The sequence below is a fragment of the Triticum urartu genome, chromosome 6 (genome assembly GCF_003073215.2).
Source record: "Triticum urartu cultivar G1812 chromosome 6, Tu2.1, whole genome shotgun sequence".
NCBI lineage: Eukaryota > Viridiplantae > Streptophyta > Magnoliopsida > Poales > Poaceae > Triticum > Triticum urartu.
Window position 1 is genome coordinate 24,673,498 of NC_053027.1, and position 17,866 is coordinate 24,691,363.

General features: G+C 53.5%; 1 protein-coding gene across 1 annotated transcript; it reads left to right on the forward strand.

Annotated features, from left to right (window-relative positions):
* Nucleotides 1-12,103: 12,103 nt before the first annotated feature.
* On the forward strand, nucleotides 12,104-13,162 carry LOC125516432. The gene is made up of 2 exons (XM_048681878.1): nucleotides 12,104-12,583; nucleotides 12,884-13,162. Exons 1-2 carry the CDS (start codon nucleotides 12,104-12,106, stop codon nucleotides 13,160-13,162), a joined length of 759 nt encoding a protein of 252 aa, XP_048537835.1.
* Nucleotides 13,163-17,866: the final 4,704 nt, after the last annotated feature.

A 17,866-nucleotide genomic window follows, 5' to 3' on the forward strand; every position in this document is an offset into this window, starting at 1 on the left:
AAGATGTCAGCAAGTTGATCCTTGGAAGAAATAAACTTGATCTGTAGTTGCTTCTGAGAGACACGTTCACGCACAAAGTGATAGTCAACTTCAATGTGTTTCGTTCGGGCATGGAGTACCGGATTTGCAGAAAGGTATGTAGCACCGATGTTATCACACCAAAGAACAGGAGGCTGTGATTGGGGTATACCCAACTCCCGAAGCAAGGACTGTACCCAGATAATCTCCGAAGTGGCATTGGCCACAGCCTTATACTCAGCCTCAGTACTGCTACGCGAGACAGTAGCCTGTTTCCGAGCACTCCAGGTAATCAGGTTAGAGCCAAAGAATACAGCATAACCCCCCGTTGATCGCCTGTCATCTGGATTGCCAGCCCAGTCTGCATCAGAATATGCTGAAAGACAACTAGAGTCAGATGGCTGAATATGCAATCCATGAGCCACCGTGAAACGAATATAGCGCAAAATTCGCTTAACAGCAGACCAATGAGTATCACGGGGTGACTGCAGATACTGGCAGACTCGGTTAACAGCAAAGGAAATGTCCGGTCTCGTGATGGTCAAGTATTGAAGCCCACCAACAATACTCCTGTACTCTGTCGCATCAGAAGAAGAGAGAAGCGCACCATCAACAGCAGTGAGCTTATCAGTGGTAGACATGGGTGTAGTCGTCGGTTTGCACTTAAGCATCCCAGCGCGCTGCAACAAATCCAGAGAGTACTTCTTCTGCGTCATAACAAGGCCAGCAGCCCGAGAAGTAACCTCCACACCAAGAAAGTAATGAAGCTTCCCAAGGTCCTTGACCGCAAAATCAGCACCAAGCGAGCGAACAAGCGCAGTAGCAGCCGACTGAGAGGAGCTGACCAAAATGATATCATCTACATAGACCAACAAGTACATAGTAACCTCAGGCCTTTGAAGAAGAACCAGTGAGGAGTCAGCAGTTGATGATGCAAAACTATGAGCACGAAGAGCCATTGCAAGACGAGCATGCCAAGCACGAGGGGCCTGCTTCAGACCATAAATTGCCTTGGACAGACGACAGAGATGATCAGGGTGATCCGGATCAGAGAAACTCGGAGGCTGGCGCATATAAACCTCCTCCTCCAACACACCATGAAGAAAAGCATTTTGAACATCAAGCTGACGAAGAAACCAACCTCGAGTAACGGCAAGAGAGAGAAGAAGTCTGATGGTAGTAGGCTTGACCACTGGACTGAAGGTGTCTTCATAGTCAAGACCAAAACGCTGTCGAAATCCACGAGCAACCAGACGAGCTTTATAGCGCTCAATGGACCCATCAGAATGCCTCTTCACTTTGAACACCCATTTTGAATCAATGACATTAACCCGTGATGGTGGAGGAACAAGAGTCCATGTCTGATTGCGAATAAGCGCTTGATACTCCTGCTCCATGGCCTCTCTCCAATGAGGAATGCGCATAGCAGCTTGATACGTGCGTGGCTCAGAGGATGGATCTGCAAGAGCAGCAGACATGCACGCCGCTAACCAAGCAACTGTTCCATCGTGACGCTGCTTAGGCTGAAAAATGCCACTCCGGCTGCGCGTATGTGGACGTAGAACAGCAGCAGGAGCCGGCGGCGGCGAGGGTGATGGAGACGTCACGGTCGACGGAGATGCAGGCGTCGCCTCGGGCGAGCCCGGGACGGACGGCTCCGGGCTGCATGGCGAAGCCGGGCCCGACGACAGCGGCCCAGAGGCCATGGGTGAACCGAGCGTGGGCAAGGCCAGCTCCAGTGACAACAGCCCAGACGGCCTTGGCGAGGCGAGAGCAGGCGAGGCCGGCCCTGGTGACAGCGACCCAGATGCCCTGGGCGAGGCGAGGGCGGGCGAGGCCAGGCCTGGTGACGACTGCCCAGACGCCCTGGGCGAGACGGGGACCGGCGAGACGGGGACCGGCGAGGCCGGCCCAGTCGCCGGGGTCGCAGGGCGCGACGGTGGTGAAGGCAGCCCAGAAGCTAGAGGCGACCGGACCGGGACATCAATCAGCCATGCATGAGCACGGGAACCGAGGCCATGCAGGGGCGCCATGTGCTCCTCATGCACAACAGAAGGTGCCGACGAGGAAGGCGATGGCGACGAAGAGGACGATGGCGCCTCCAAGATCTCCAAACGAGCCCCACGACCAGTGCCTGCACCATGTTTTGGCAACAATAGAGGAGAATATGCAACATCATCAAATTGGTCAGAAGCAACAGAGGATGAATGCATGGTTGGTGGCTCGGCAGTGGACACAGGGAGTTTGGCAAAGGGAAAAACATGTTCATCAAACACAACATCCCGAGAGATGTAGACACGATTAGTGGGCACATGAAGACATTTGTATCCTTTATGAAGAGAGCTATAACTAAGAAAAACACACTTCTTGGAACGAAACTCGAGCTTGCGCTTGTTATATGGACGGAGATGGGGCCAGCAAGCACACCCAAACACCTTGAGAAAGGTGTAGTCCGGTTGTTCATTAAGGAGAACTTCAATGGGAGTCTTCATGTTCAAAACACGAGTGGGAGTACGATTGATGAGAAAACATGCAGTGGTGAAAGCATCACTCCAAAAACGAAACGGAACAGATGCATGGGCCAAAAGAGTCAGACCAGCTTCAACAATGTGACGATGCTTACGTTCTACTGAACCATTCTGCTGATGTGTGTGTGGACATGCTAAACGGTGAGCGATCCCAAGCGACTGAAAGAAGGAGTTGAGGTTGCGATACTCGCCACCCCAGTCCGACTGAACATGAACAATTTTGTGCTTGAGAAGGCGTTCAACATGTTTTTGGAACTGAACAAAAATGTCAAACACATCAGATTTACGTTTGATAAGATAAAGCCAGGTAAAACGACTGTAAGCATCAACAAAACTGATATAATAATTATGACCACTAACAGAAGTCTGAGCAGGACCCCATACATCTGAAAACACAAGTTCTAAAGGATGTTTCACCTCACGACTGGACTCCGAAAAAGGAAGTTGATGACTCTTCCCCTGCTGACAAGCATCACACACTGCTACATCTTTATTGCTAGACACACTAGGAAGCTCATGACGACGCAAAACATGCCGGACAATAGGTGTGGCCGGGTGACCAAGACGAGCATGCCACTGTGACGGAGATACCCGAACTCCACTGAAGACGCGAGCGATGCCAGGATGCTCCAGACGATAGAGGCCCTGGCAGAGCCGCCCACTAAGAAGAATGTCCCTCGTGCCCCGATCCTTAATAAAAAGATCAAAAGGATGAAATTCACAAAGCACATTATTATCACGTGTGAGTTTAGGAACTGAAAGAAGATTACGTGTCACAGATGGAACTCGAAGAACATTGCGAAGTTGAAGACTCCTATTGGCATGTCTAGTGAGAAGTGATGCTTGACCAATATGAGAGATGTGCATACCTGCTCCATTGGCGGTGTGGATCTTGTCGGAGCCATGATAGGGTTCACGAGTGTGAAGCTTCCCCATCTCGCTGGTCAGGTGCTCTGTCGCCCCAGAGTCCATGTACCAGTGGGGATCGATGGAGTAGGACTGAGTGTGTCCCTGTGGCTTCTGCGGCGGCGGACGATCAGCCATGGCGACCTGACGAGCAAAGTTGCGTGTATCCTTACCGTCATTGCCGAGACCAAGAAAACTCCGCTGGAAGCGCTTGTGACACTTCGAGGCCCAGTGCCCATCGCGACCACAAAGCTGACACACACGCGGACCGCCAGCCCCCGGTAATGTCGCAGTAGGAGGAGGGGCCGAGGCGGGCAGTGGTGGCTGCCCTGAAGGAGCCCTGGATGATGAAGAAGAGCGACCACCCTTGGTGACGGCGTTGGCCGAGAGGGAGCCGTTGCCCCTGGATCGGCGTGTCTCAACTCGTTGCTCAGTAAGAAGGAGGCGTGAAAAGACCTCGTGTGCCGGCATGGGTGTGGAGTTGCCCCTCTCATTGATGATCTCGACTAAGGCGTCATACTCCTCATCAAGACCATTGACAATAAACGAGTTAAACTCGGAGTCGCTGAGGGGCTGTCCAATGGAGGCCAGCGTGTCGGCGAGGCCCTTGACCTTAGACTCTTTGGTGATTCCAGTGGCGTGGTTTTCGATGTCAAGCTTGCTGAACTACTTGTCCCGCAATTTGGCATGACGGAGCCAGATATCACATTGTATTCCGGATCTTTGGCTTTTGCGCAAACGAGCGCTCAAGAATAGTCCGTGCCTCATGAGACGTCTTGGCGAAGACAACAAGCCCAGCAATAGCCGGAGAGAGCGACCCCTGGATGGAGGAGAGGTTCGCCTGGTCCTGCCCTGTCCAAACACGGTGAGCCGGATTATAGACCGGACCGTGCACGCTGTCAACCAGCGCAGGAGGGCAAGGGAGAGAGCCGTCGACATAGCCAAGCAGGTAGTGACTCCCAAGGAGCGGAAGAACCTGCGCGCGCCAGAAGATGTAGTTGTCCGATGACAACTTGATGGTGATGAGATGGCCGAAGTGAAACGGCGGCGGCGGCTGCGATCCCATCGAGGAGACTGGCTGAGGTGCAACCACCATGGAGACAGTCGGAGAGGCAATCGGCGCGGTGGCAGGGGGCGCGACGGCCGCGGTTGACGCTGCGAAGCCCGCCATCACGGCGTCCTCCGCCACCAGCGGCGCGGTTGCCGAGGGCGCGACGGCCGCGGTTGACGGGGCGGCGGCGGTGTGGACCGCGAGCGCCTGGCCAGGCGAGGAGGCAGCCGGTGGTAGCGCGAACAGGGAGCCGACGCTCCTCGTCCCGATCGGCGCCTGAAGGGAGGCGGCGTCCAGCGGCCGCGATAGTAGCGCGGCGAGGGAGGCCGGCAGAAACCCGGCGGCGGTGGAGCCGGACGCAGCGGCGGACGACATAGCGGCGATTGCAGTGGTTGGGCGACGGCGGCGGCGGTTGCGGCGGCGGCGGCGGCGACAGTGGTGGTTTAGGATTTTTAGGCGGAAGCGGATGTAACCTAGCGTGATACCATGTAAGACAATAGGGTTTGAGGGAACCAGCACAACCCTCTAGGGGTGGCCTATCACATATATATATATATATATAATGAGGTGGTATACAACGTTACAGTATACACATGTAAATACAGTCTAACACAAGGTCAGTTGGAATATGGTCTATATGCTGGCACACCAGATGATTGGATGCACTTGATCTCAAGTTTGCGAGGGTCTTGCACCTAAGTTAGTTCTGGTTTGAGTGTAAAGACCCGCAGTGTGCGCCGGTGCCCAGAGGAGCTTGGCAACCTTTGCAATGTTATGAACACTAGTGCTCGGCGGGCCTCTTAAGTGTGTGCTTGTGGCGCACCTGTCTTCCTGAAACGCCTCTCGTGCGGCTACTTTCAGAGTTTACACCCATTAGCTATCCAGTAACAATGAACAAACGATTGTCAACCTCGAGTTTTCCTGATAATTACAAAGAATCACTATTAGTTTGCAAAGTACCACAATGTTTCAGTACAAGAGATCCTCATATACCCGCACCTCCCTTGTTTATACGCCCCAACCACCTTTCCTCACCTCCAGCCGGAGTCGGAGTCAGACGACGGCTACGACTGGTTCACCGGCCGGCCGATTAATGCCGGTCGTGTCCGACATGGATTCCATCTGGCCCTGCCCTGTCTCCGATTCCGAGCAGGAGAAATATCCTGCCGATTGGCATGCACGCGCAAAGTGCTGCGGTTTGGCCGTACAAGAACAACGGACGCGTGATGAAGGGGACCATGCATACATACATGCATGCGTTGACGGTCGGCAAGAAGAAATGTCTTTGGGCTTGGGCAAGAATTATGTCAAGCCACAACAGAAGTTGTCTGCTGCTCGTTAGCACATATACACCTGATATGAACAGTAAATTAAAAAAAGTGAATTTTTTAAATACATATATTTTTGTGTAGCAAACATTGTTGAATGTATCGAGCGTTTGTAGAGTTTCATTGACACACTCATTATTTTGCCACAACTTCCACAAATGTTATTATATCATGAAACTTTTCAAACACTCGAAAATGCCAGAAGGGCCCCACAGACTATAGAGGTATTGTGTATGCACCCTTGTAAGAATTTGCAAAATTGGGGAGTCACTCGTGGCGAGATTTTGGCAAAACCGAGGTTCGACCCGAGTTGTATTGGTGGATGTGGCAGTAGCGACGACGGTGATCATGGGAGTGGTTGATTTGGTGTAATCTGAACTTGATAAGGATTAGTCCACAATGTACCACACGTTGTGTGGTCGGTTTTTGGATAAACATGGTCGATTTGGTGGCTTTTGGATGAAATGTGTGAATATGTCTAATTTGAATTGTTGGATTTGATGAACTATATTTATGTTGGAAATATGCCCTAGAGGCAATAATAAAAGCATTATTATTATATTTCCTTGTTCATGATAATTGTCTTTATTCATGCTATAATTGTGTTATCCGGAAATCGTAATACATGTGTAAATAATAGACACCAACATGTCCCTAGTAAGCCTCTAGTTGACTAGCTCGTTGATCAACAGATAGTCATGGTTTCCTGACTATGGACATTGGATGTCATTGATAACGAGATCACATCATTAGGAGAATGATGTGATGGACAAGACCCAATCCTAAACATAGCATAAGGTCGTATAGTTCGTTTGCTAGAGTTATTCCAATGTCAAGTATCCTTTCCTTAGACCATGAGATCGTGTAACTTCCGGATACCGTAGGAGTGCTTTGGGTGTACCAAACGTCACAACGTAACTGGGTGACTATAAAAGTATACTACGAGTATCTCCGAAAGTGTCTGTTGGGTTGACACGGATCAAGACTGGGATTTGTCACTCCGTATGACGGAGAGGTATCACTGGGCCCACTCGGTAATGCATCATCATTATGAGCTCAAAGTGACCAAGTGTCTGGTCACGGGATCATGCATTACGGTACGAGTAAAGTGACTTGCCGGTAATGAGATTGAACAAGGTATTGGGATACCGACGATCAAATCTCGGGCAAGTAACATACCGATTGACAAAGGGAATTGTATACGGGGTTGCTTGAATCCTCGACATCGTGGTTCATCCGATGAGATCATCGAGGAGCATGTGGGAGCCAACATGGGTATCCAGATCCCGCTGTTGGATATTGACCGGAGAGCAATCTCGGTCATGTCTACATGTCTCCCGAACCCGTAGGGTCTACACACTTAAGGTTCGGTGACCCTAGGGTTGTAGGGATATGTATATGCAGTAACCCGAATGTTATTCGGAGTCCCGGATGAGATCCCGGACGTCACGAGGAGTTCCGGAATGGTCCGGAAGTAAAGAATTATGTATAGGAAGTGCTATTTCTGCTATCGGGACAAGTTTCGGGGTCACCGGTATTGTACCGGAACCACCGGAAGGGTTCTGGGGGTCCACCGGGTGGGGCCACCTATCCCGGGGGGCCCCATGGGTTGAAGTGGGAAGGGATCCAGCCCAAAGTGGGCTGGGGCGCCACTTCCCCTAGGGCCCATGCGCCTAGGGTGGGGGAAACCGTAAAGGGGGGCGCCCCCTTGCTTGGGGGGCAAGCCCCCACCCCTTGGCCGCCACCCCCCCTAGGAGATTGCATCTCCTAGGGCCGGCCCCCCCTAGGCCCCCTATATATAGTGGGAGGGATGGAGGACCTCTTGCCTACTCCTTTGGTGCCTCCCTCTCCCTCTCCAACACCTCCTCCTCCATAGAGCTTGGCGAAGCCCTGCTGGAGTACTGCAGCTCCATCACCACCACGCCGTCGTGCTGCTGCTGGAGCCATCTTTCTCAACCTCTCCTTCCCCCTTGCTGGATCAAGAAGGAGGAGACGTCATGCTGACCGTACGTGTGTTGAACGCGGAGGTGCCGTCCGTTCGGCGCTAGGATCTCCGGTGATTTGGATCACGTCGAGTACGACTCCCTCATCCCCGTTCTTTGAACGCTTCCGCTCGCGATCTATAAAGGTATGTAGATGCATCCGATCACTCATTGCTAGATGAACTCATAGATGGATCTTGGTGAAACCGTAGAATTTTTTTTGTTTTCTGCAACGTTCCCCAACAATTTATGCTTGTAGTTTGAATTGGTGCATATGCCATTTAAATCATTGAAAATGGTGATGCAATATTATGCAATTGTTTGAAATGTATGTGACAACAGAAGAAATAATTAGCCCAATTGTTTTAGGTAGTTAAATATATGGTTTGGTTAGCTCGGTCACAGTAGGTCTTTCTTTCCCCTCTCACAAGGCGACCAGAGAAAAGCCTTCCTTCCCTCAATCTTTGTAGACGAACCCATGGATTCGCCTCCCCTCCATTGGCCACTCGAGGGACCGCTAAAGGGGAGGGGAATATTGCCACCTTGCTCCAGCTAGTAGATATGTTAGGGTTTTTAGTCCTTGCCGGGGGTGGTGCTTCTTCTTTAATTCAGTCTTTCGAGCTCCGATCCTCCCCAAGTTTGGCAGTCGAGACTGATTAGACAGAGCTTCCGTGTAGATTCGTACCAGATCCTTGGGGCGTCGAGGGTAGGATTTCTCGTCGTGCGCACGCGCCGACAAGATTTGGTGTCAGGTTCTTCAGTGACCACTACAGATTTAGGGCATTGGTCCCGAGGGGCACGTGCACGAAGATGTTCCGACTATCATCGACAAGGTAGCAATGCGTTGACAACTTGTTCTGATGGTGGCAGTGGTCGTTCGGCGATCAAGGGATCTCATTGTTTTTCTTATTAGGCTTGGAGTGATTTGTACTACCTTTTGTGTATAACCGAGTCCTTTTTAGTTTTTTAAGAAATTGATTATGATTTGAGTGAGTGGTTACGGTCAGCAAAGCATTCGAGTTGTTGACCGCCACTAGATGCATGCTTTCATAATACCGACGGACATTAAAACCCTTGTTTTTAGCCCCTTCCCGATCTAGTAATGAGAGTATGAGACCAGGCAAAACCTTCGCTTCCATTTCATCAGGAAGGAAACACACGAAGGTTTCGACTGGACGGTCCGTCTAATCAATACGGACGGTACCAAAAACCTCTCCATTGATGGACTCGTCGGTTCGGTTAAGACAGGCGGGCCATGATTGCGATTGGCCACTGGTTCGATCAGTTCCGAAGAGAGGACTTGAGAGCACTAGATCGTGCGTACTGTGTACTATTCTTAGGTGATGCGCATGTGCAACCACATTGGTACATTACCGGTTAGTTTCCTTCTCCTTCCATGCGAACACAGAGGAGACCTCCCATCGCTATCATCCATCGTTATTCATTAGCTGAACTTGTTGGCCTACTCACAGGTCACAGCACAAGCCAACCAACAAATCACTGTCCAAACCGCGACTCAGTATTGTGTAGAAAGCATTTCCTCAGGCCCATGACAGAAGTATCACAGTGGCGAAGTGGAAGGCCCATAACCCACAGGTCTTAAGATCGAAACCTGGCAGCGATGGTGCTCAAGGATGCTTGGGCCAACTATGCGGGCACGTACGTTATGAACTAGATAATACCCCGCGCCTTGCTGCGGCATTCATAGTGCAAGCAATATGGATTAAATATTAATAAATATAATTCAAATACAATATCAAGAATAGATGTACATGTATGTATACATTATTAGCTAATCATATAAGTTCACTATTAGAAGAAATATGAATAGAGGTAGAAATGTTTGTATTTAATAAAAAAAGCACAAGCTGGTAACTTTGGTTATGTTAGGTTTAATACTGAGACAACATATGAAAATTTGATCAATGTGTGAAATGACTTGAGATGATTATCTGAGCACAACAAAAAAGAGAAATACATGATAGTACATATATATAAGCTGACGAACATAATTCCATGTTTAGATATATCTAGGAATCAGGTGTCTTCCCTTTGCATACTTCGTTGAAATGCTCAGATAATCATGTGAAAGAAAATAGCCACCTCAGCTCTAAATTAGGTCTGCAGGAACAAAAATATCCACCAAGTCTAAATGGGATATGTAACAATTTCATGAATTACATGTGTTGACCCAATGCAGTTAAGATTCAGAATGACAGGTGCATATGTTAGAATTAAAGTTCAGATTTTTTTTTTTGATGGGGGTTCTGATCTGGACTAACCTGATACATGAGAGCATTCCGGATTCGTCTCATTTAGCTTCATGCGCTAACATCAGGCTATGAGGTTGGGACCTGCCAGTATGTTGACTTCCATATGGTGGAACTTACAAATCAAAAACTAAACTCATGTTGGAGATAGGTGCCAGTGTCATAGAGAAGCTGGAAAAGACGAAAGGGGTGGCTCACCGATAGCTGTTGAGATTAAGAATGGAGCACAGGCACATCCACCCAGGTATAGCCTCAGTTGATTAATGCTGAGAGCAGCTCGCCTCCTTTAGTTTCTCTTGCCTGCAGAATACACAAAAGGCAGAAGGAAGACCACCGTTCCTATCATTACCATACTCTGAAGTTTTTCATCCTTACGTGCAAACCCATCGTCGATACAAAAAGTTGCCCTGGATGGCATCCCTTCCCAGTTGCAGGAACTATGCTTGGAAAAAAGGCTACCATTGCTACAGTAATCAGCTTCGATGGCACACCGTTGAACCCTCACTGGAAGGGGTGGGTGCAGAGCTCCTCCAAACATTGCTGTCAATAGAGGCTTGTCTGGTCATTCTAGGCCAGGCCAGGTCCGGACACCAATCTCCCAAGCGACCAATCAAGCATTACATAACTATCTTGGTAAGTCGATTGAACCAACCTCACAAGCAGCGCCAGAGCGGACACCAATCTCCCAAACACTCATTGAACTAACCTCACAAGAAGCGCCGGAGCTATCTTGGCCGGAACAGAGGCAGAGATGGACGGGACGACCAAGCACCGCAGACGTCGGCTCGACGATGCAGGGCACCACACCAGCAACGCGAACGTAACCTGATAGAATATCGAAGAGCCGTGGAGGCCAGCCGGACTGGCGATCATGCCTTAGAAGATGTTATGACCGGTTTACAATACAATCGAAGGAGGCCCGCTGGGCAGTAGATTAAGGGCTTAGCCCACAAGTTATCTTAGGTTAGTCGTTTTCAGGTTATAAATATTAGATTGTAAGATACCTTTTGGAATTAAGCAATAAAGATAGTTCTATCATATTGCCCGGCTCTAGAGGAGCCGGAAACCCTAGCCGCACCTTGCCCTAGCCGCGCCGCCCTCTTCTTCCTTGCGACGGCGCCAACGCGCCGGAGCCGCCGCCCTCGCCCCCAACCCTCGCTGTCCTACCCGTATAACCTACGAAGTAGAGCCGGTAGGAACCCTAGCCCTACCAATTTGGTATCAGGTAATCGGGTTTCGACCATGTCTCCGCCAATTCCACCGCCACCACCACCGCTGCCCGCCAACTCCTCCACCACCGCCGCCTCTGCGCCGGGCGTCACGGCCTCGCTCTCGGCGGGCACCACGGCCGTCGCTCTCAGCGCCGGCCCTAACGGCACCCTGCACCACGCCGGGCCAAGGGCAGCCACTGGCCCCCGTCCAACACTCGCCACCACCATCACCTCCCCCGCAGCCGCAACAGTTCACGCCGGAGGCCATGGCGGGCGTCCTCAACGACCTCGTCACCGTGGTTCAAGGGATCCGCCTCTACCTGGCAGGTCCGTACGGGCCGCCCCCACCACTCCATCCAGCCATGGCCGCGGGTCAGCAGGCGCTTCCGTGGTACTCGGCACCGGGGGCCATCACCAGAGGCTACCCGGCGCTTCCCTCCCCAGCGGCCGCCCGGACGCCTTGGCCGCAGTGGCCGCCGCAGATCGCGCCGGCAGCCCCGCCACTCGTCGCCACCACGGCGCCGCAGTGGTCCACCTGGACCGCGCCGGCCGCGCCGTCCTCCGCCGCGCCCTACCTTCCAGCGGCCTCCGAGCAGGGTCCTCCACCGGCCCCGCCCAGCCCTAAGCTGGGCAGGTCTTCGCCGAGCGGGCTCCCAGTACAGGAGGTCCGCTTTCTGCCGTCCCCATCGCCACTCCCCGGCTGGCTCAACGGGCAGCCATCGGCCTACCCGGAGGCCCATCCACCGTCCGGTTTTCCGCTGTAGCCCGCGGTGTCGGGCGCCGCTGGGAACTACGCCGGGCCTTCCACCATGGCCTGTGCGCCAGCATCCGCCGTTCGCACCGCCGAGGCAGTGGGCCAGGGCGCGCCACACCAGCAGCCGCCCCGGTTCGCCAAGATCGACTTCGCCACGTACGACGGCTCCGACGACCCTCTTAACTGGCTAAACCAGTGTGACCAGTTCTTTCACGGCCAGCGCACGCCCGCGTCGAAACGGACTTGGCTGGCATCCTACCATCTCCGCAGGGCCGCCCAGACATGGTACTACGCCCTCGAACAGGACGAGGGCGGCATGCCCCCGTGGGATCGTTTCCGAGAGCTGTGCCTTCTTCGTTTTGGGCCACCGGTACGCGGGAGCCGCTTGGCCAAGTTGGGCCATCTGCCGTTCACCTCCATGGTGCAGGACTTCGCCGATCGCTTCCAGGCCCTAGCGTGCCACGCACCCGGTGTGACGGCTTTACAGCGGCCGGAACTTTTCATCGGCGGTCTCCCCGGCCACATCCGCGTGGACGTCGAGATGAAGGGGCCCCAAGACCTTCAGACGGCCATGTACTATGCCCGGGCGTTCGAGCAGCGCGCCCAGGCCGTGACGCATCCATCTGCGCCACGTGGGGGCCGATAGCTTCCCCGTCCGTCTCCGGCGGCACCGGCGTCCCCTACAGCCGTTCCGGCAGCCGCCCCGGCACCGACGCGGCCATTCAGGCGCCTCACCCAGGCGGAACAGCTGGAGCTCCGGCGACTGGGCTTGTGCTTCAACTGTAATGCGTCCTATGCACCAGGTCATGTCTGTCCCCGCCTCTTCTACTTGGAGACGACAGACGAGTCTGAGGAGGAGCCACTGGAGGATGGCCTCGGTGCCCCAGCCCTTGCGGAGCCCGCAGCGGCACCCGCGCCCGCCCCGGCCACCGCCCTTGTGGTGTCCCTACATGCGCTGGCCGGCATCCGTGATGAACGGACGATGCTCTTACCGGTCATGATCCAGGGTAAGCGCCTGGTGGCCCTAGTGGACACAGGGTCCACTCATAACTTCCTGCCGGAGACCACCATGCGGTGCCTGGCATTACAGCCCACCGGCGGTGAACAGTTGTGAGTCACCATCGCTAATGGTGACCGTCTCCGCTGCCACGGGCTCGCCCGCGACGTGCCCATCACTATTGGCGACGAGCACTTCTCCATCACTTGCGCCGGCATCGACTTGGGCTGCTTCGACTTCATCCTCGGCGTCGACTTCTTGCGCACTCTTGGTCCTATTCTCTAGGATTTCGACGCGTTGACGATGACCTTCTGGCGGTTAGGCCGCCGCATTCGGTGGGCCGGCATTGGGGGTGCCGCACCCACCCCTCCACTCCAGCTCACCGCGACCACGGCCACAGCCGAGCACCCACTATTAGAGAGCCTCCTACAGCAGCATGGCGACATCTTCACCGAGCCACAGGGGCTGCCGCCCGCCCGCGTGTACGATCACCGTATACATCTTCTGCCAGGCTCTGCACCGGTGGCGGTACGGCCTTACCGCTATCCGCAGTTGCAGAAAGATGAGTTGGAGCGGCAGTGTGCACTCATGCTCGCGGCGGGCATCATCCCGCTATCCACTTCGCCGTTTACCGCACCGGTGCTTCTCGTCCGCAAGTCAGACGGCACATGGCGCTTCTGCATCGACTACCGTGCCCTTAATGCTGTCACACTCAAGGATACGTTCCCTATTCCGGTGGTCGATGAGTTCTTCAATGAGCTCCACGGGGCGCGCTTCTTCACCAAACTCGACCTCCGGTCGGGGTACCACCAGGTGCGCATGCACCCTGATGACATTGCCAAGACGGCATTTCGGACTTATCACGGCCACTTCGAGTTCTTAGTGATGCCCTTTGGCCTCACCAACGCCCCGACAACTTTCCAGGCTCTGATGAATGACGTCCTCCGACCCTACTTACGCCGGTTTGTGCTCGTTTTCTTTGATGATATTCTGATCTACAGTGCATCTTGGGCAGAGCACCTACAGCACGTCGCCGTCGTCTTCAACGAGCTTCGGGCGCACCATCTCCATCTTAAGCGCTCGAAGTGCTCGTTCGGGACGCCTTCGATGGCCTACTTGGGCCACGTCATCTCGGTCGACGGGGTCGCTATGGACGCCGACAAGGTGGCCGCCATCGCTGCCTGGCCGATGCCACAGTCTCCGCGGGCTCTTCGCGAGTTTCTCGGCCTTGCTGGCTACTACCGGAAGTTCATCTGGGAGTTTGGTGTCATCGCTTCTCCACTCATGCGGTTGTTGTGCCGCGACGCGTTCGCCTGGGATGCGGAGGCGACGACAGCCTTCGAGGCCCTCAAGGGGGCCCTCACGACGGGGCCCGTTCTTCAGATGCCGGACTTCGACCGGACGTTCGTTGTGGACTGTGACGCCTCGGGTGTGGGGTTCGGCGCTATGCTTCATCAGGGCGACGGGCCTCTTGCTTTCTTCAGCCGGCCTTTCGCCCTGCGCCATCTCAAGCTCGCGGCGTACGAGCGGGAGCTCATTGGCTTGGTGCAGGCGGTGCGCCATTGGCGGCCCTATCTGTGGGGCCGGTCTTTTCAGATTCGCACGGACCACTACAGCCTCAAGTTCTTGCTGGATTAGAGGCTCTCCACCGTGCCCCAGCATCAGTGGATTAGCAAGCTCTTCGGTTTCAATTTCTCCATCGAATATCGCCCGGGTCGTCTTAACACTGTGGCCGATGCCTTATCCCGCCGCGATGCCGACCTCGACTCCGTCACTGGCGACTCCGAGGGGCAGGCACTCTGCATCCGCTCAGGGCCGACTTTCGGCCTCTTCGACGACATTCGCCGGGCCACCGCGACCGCCGCCGATGCGGTTCTCCTGCAGCAGCAGCAGCTGGCAGCCGGCGACCTGGAGGAGCCATGGCGCCTCTCCGACGGCCTGCTGGTCCATGGGCGCCGTGTCTTCGTTCCAGCTCATGATGATCTCCGTCACCAGGTCTTGCTGCTAGCTCACTCGGCTGGCCATGAGGGTGTGTAGAAAACCCTCCATCGTCTCCGTGCCGACTTCTACATTCCTGGTGATCGTGCCCTCGTTCGCGATTGGGTGCGCTCTTGTGCGACGTGTCAGCGCAACAAGACGGAGACGCTACGGCCAGCTGGTCTTCTTCAACCCCTGGATGTGCCTTCTCAGGTCTGGGCCGATATCTCCATGGACTTCATCGAGGGGCTTCCCAAGGTGGGAGGCAAGTCGGTCATTCTCACGGTGGTCGACCGCTTTTCTAAATATGCTCACTTCATCGCGCTGGGGCATCCCTACACCGCCGCGTCCGTGGCTCGTGCCTTCTTCGACGGTCTTGTCCGTCTGCACGGGTTTCCTGCTTCGATCGTCAGTGATCGCGACACGGTGTTCACAGGCCATGTCTGGCGCGATCTCTTCAGGATGGCGGGCGTTAAGCTCCGCTTCAGCACGGCCTTCCACCCCCAGACGGACGGCCAATCAGAGGTGGTTAACAAGGTGATCGCCATGTATTTACGCTGTGTTACAGGTGATCGGCCTTGTGCTTGGGTGGATTGGCTCGCATGGGCGGAGTACTGCTACAACACCTCCTACCACTCTGCCTTGCGTGCGACACCATTTGAGGTGGTCTACGGGCGGCCACCTCCGCCGATCTTGCCGGTGGACCCGGATATGGCGAGGACGGAGGCCGCGGGCGACCTTATTCGCACCCGTGACAAGATGCCTGCAGAGGTCCGTCAGCGTCTCCTTCAGGCTCAGCAACTAGCGCAGCATTACTACAACAACCACCATCGTGAGGCGGAGTTCGTGGTGGGTGATTGGGTGTGGCTGCGTCTTCTTCACCGCTCTACGCAGTCACTCGACCCGCGCGCGAAGCGCAAGCTTGGGCCTCGCTACGCGGGACCCTTCGCCATCTTGGAGCGCATTGGGCAGGTGGCCTATCGTCTTCAGCTGCCGGCCGACGCTTGCATCCACGATGTGTTTCATGTGGGGCTGCTCAAGCCTTTTCATGGAGAGCCACCGGCGGCTCCACCAGCGCTTCCCCCGACCGTCAATGGACGTCTTCTTCCGGAGCCAGAGAAGGTGTTGAAGGCGCAACTTCATCGTGGGGTATGGTTCATCTTGATCCAGTGGGCAGGTCTTCCTGTGGAGGAAGCTACTTGGGAGCCACGTGAGGATTTCCGCCACCACTATTTAGACTTTCAGCTCGAGGACGATCTGTTTGTGCAGGCGGGGAGAGATGTTATGACCGGTTTACAATACAACCGGAGGAGGCCTGCTGGGCAGTAGATTAAGGGCTTGGCCCACAAGTTATCTTAGGCTAGTCGTTTTCAGGTTATAAATATTAGATTGTAAGATACCTTTTGAAATTAAGCAATAAAGATAGTTCTATCATATTGCCCGGCTCCAGAGGAGCCGGAAACCCTAGCCGCACCTTGCCCTAGCCGCGCCGCCTTCTTCTTCCTCGCGACGGCGCCAACGCGCCAGAGCCGCCGCCCTCGCCCCCAACCCTCGCTGTCCTGCCCGTATAACCTACGGAGTAGAGCCGGTAGGAACCCTAGCCCTACCAGAAGATCGGCACCCATCCGTCGTCGCGCCGGTCGCCGCTGTAGGCAGAGGAAAAGATTGGTATTTGAGGGACTGAGGGGTCGTTGGTTAATGAGCCCGTGATTTATGGCCGGAAACGGGCGAAGGTGAACAGAGGGTTGTGTGTTTGTTTCGTTCTAGAGGAGTTTGTTGTTTACGGCTTAGATGGCACATACTGCTTGTGTTGGGAGTCAATCGTGAGGTGCAGTTGCAAAACTGCTTGGGCTTCCGATTAATTCGTGCACACGAGCGATGGAAGGGTGTGGGATGGTAGCAGTCCTCAATCCGTTTTGTACGCTGGTAATAGCAGGGTGACATGGCATAATGCATGTTAAGAATTAGACTTATGTGAACGCTGACGTGGCATGAAGCTGATGTGGATAGTGCGCATGTTGAGAGAATTGGTTGAAGTGAGGAGCAACTTCTTAAGCATGTAAGATACGTTCAACTGGGACTGCTGCACTCAACAACATGAAAATTAATGAACTGATTTTGCCTCAACGCTTTCCAACATATGGAGATACGGCTTTTGAAGCAGAGCTGACAAAGCTAATGCTCAACTGCTTCTGCTATGCCTCGAGCTTTCTTCTTGTGCAGGAGACGACACCGTTCCATTTTCCAGCGACAAACTGATGGTGCTAACCTGTCCGACTGCCAGTACATTCACAACGAGAGCAACTTTTTTCATCAAGTACAAAACAGAAGTCACACGTTTCATAATCCTTTCGAGTGCACTTTATAATACTCCATCCATTCCATAATCCTTTCGGGTAGTATACTGTTCAAACTGAGGTTTTGTGTGCATACATAGCAGATAAAAGGGTAGTACGTACGGTGGCATGGCAGATTTAAGACATTGATCTACACTCGGCTCCTCATCACACACCTTTGCTTCTCCAGAACACAGTAGATATTACAGGTGCACAGCAAGTGCGCATTCAATTTGCGGTGCTTACTTTTCAAAAATCAACAAATATCATCCATTTGCGGTTAGGCTAGTCATAGTGGGAATAACTTAGGTAGTAACATAGCACACCTCGAGAATTTTTTGCTTATGTGGCAAGTAGTTAATGAGAAGTAGTAACATAATATGTTACTGTAACATAGCGCTTTTCAAGACAACATGAGTCTACAAGCTATTAAATGAGGCCACATATAATACTACTACTATGTTACTTTGCAATATGAAGGTAGTAACTTAGACTAGTGTCATATGCA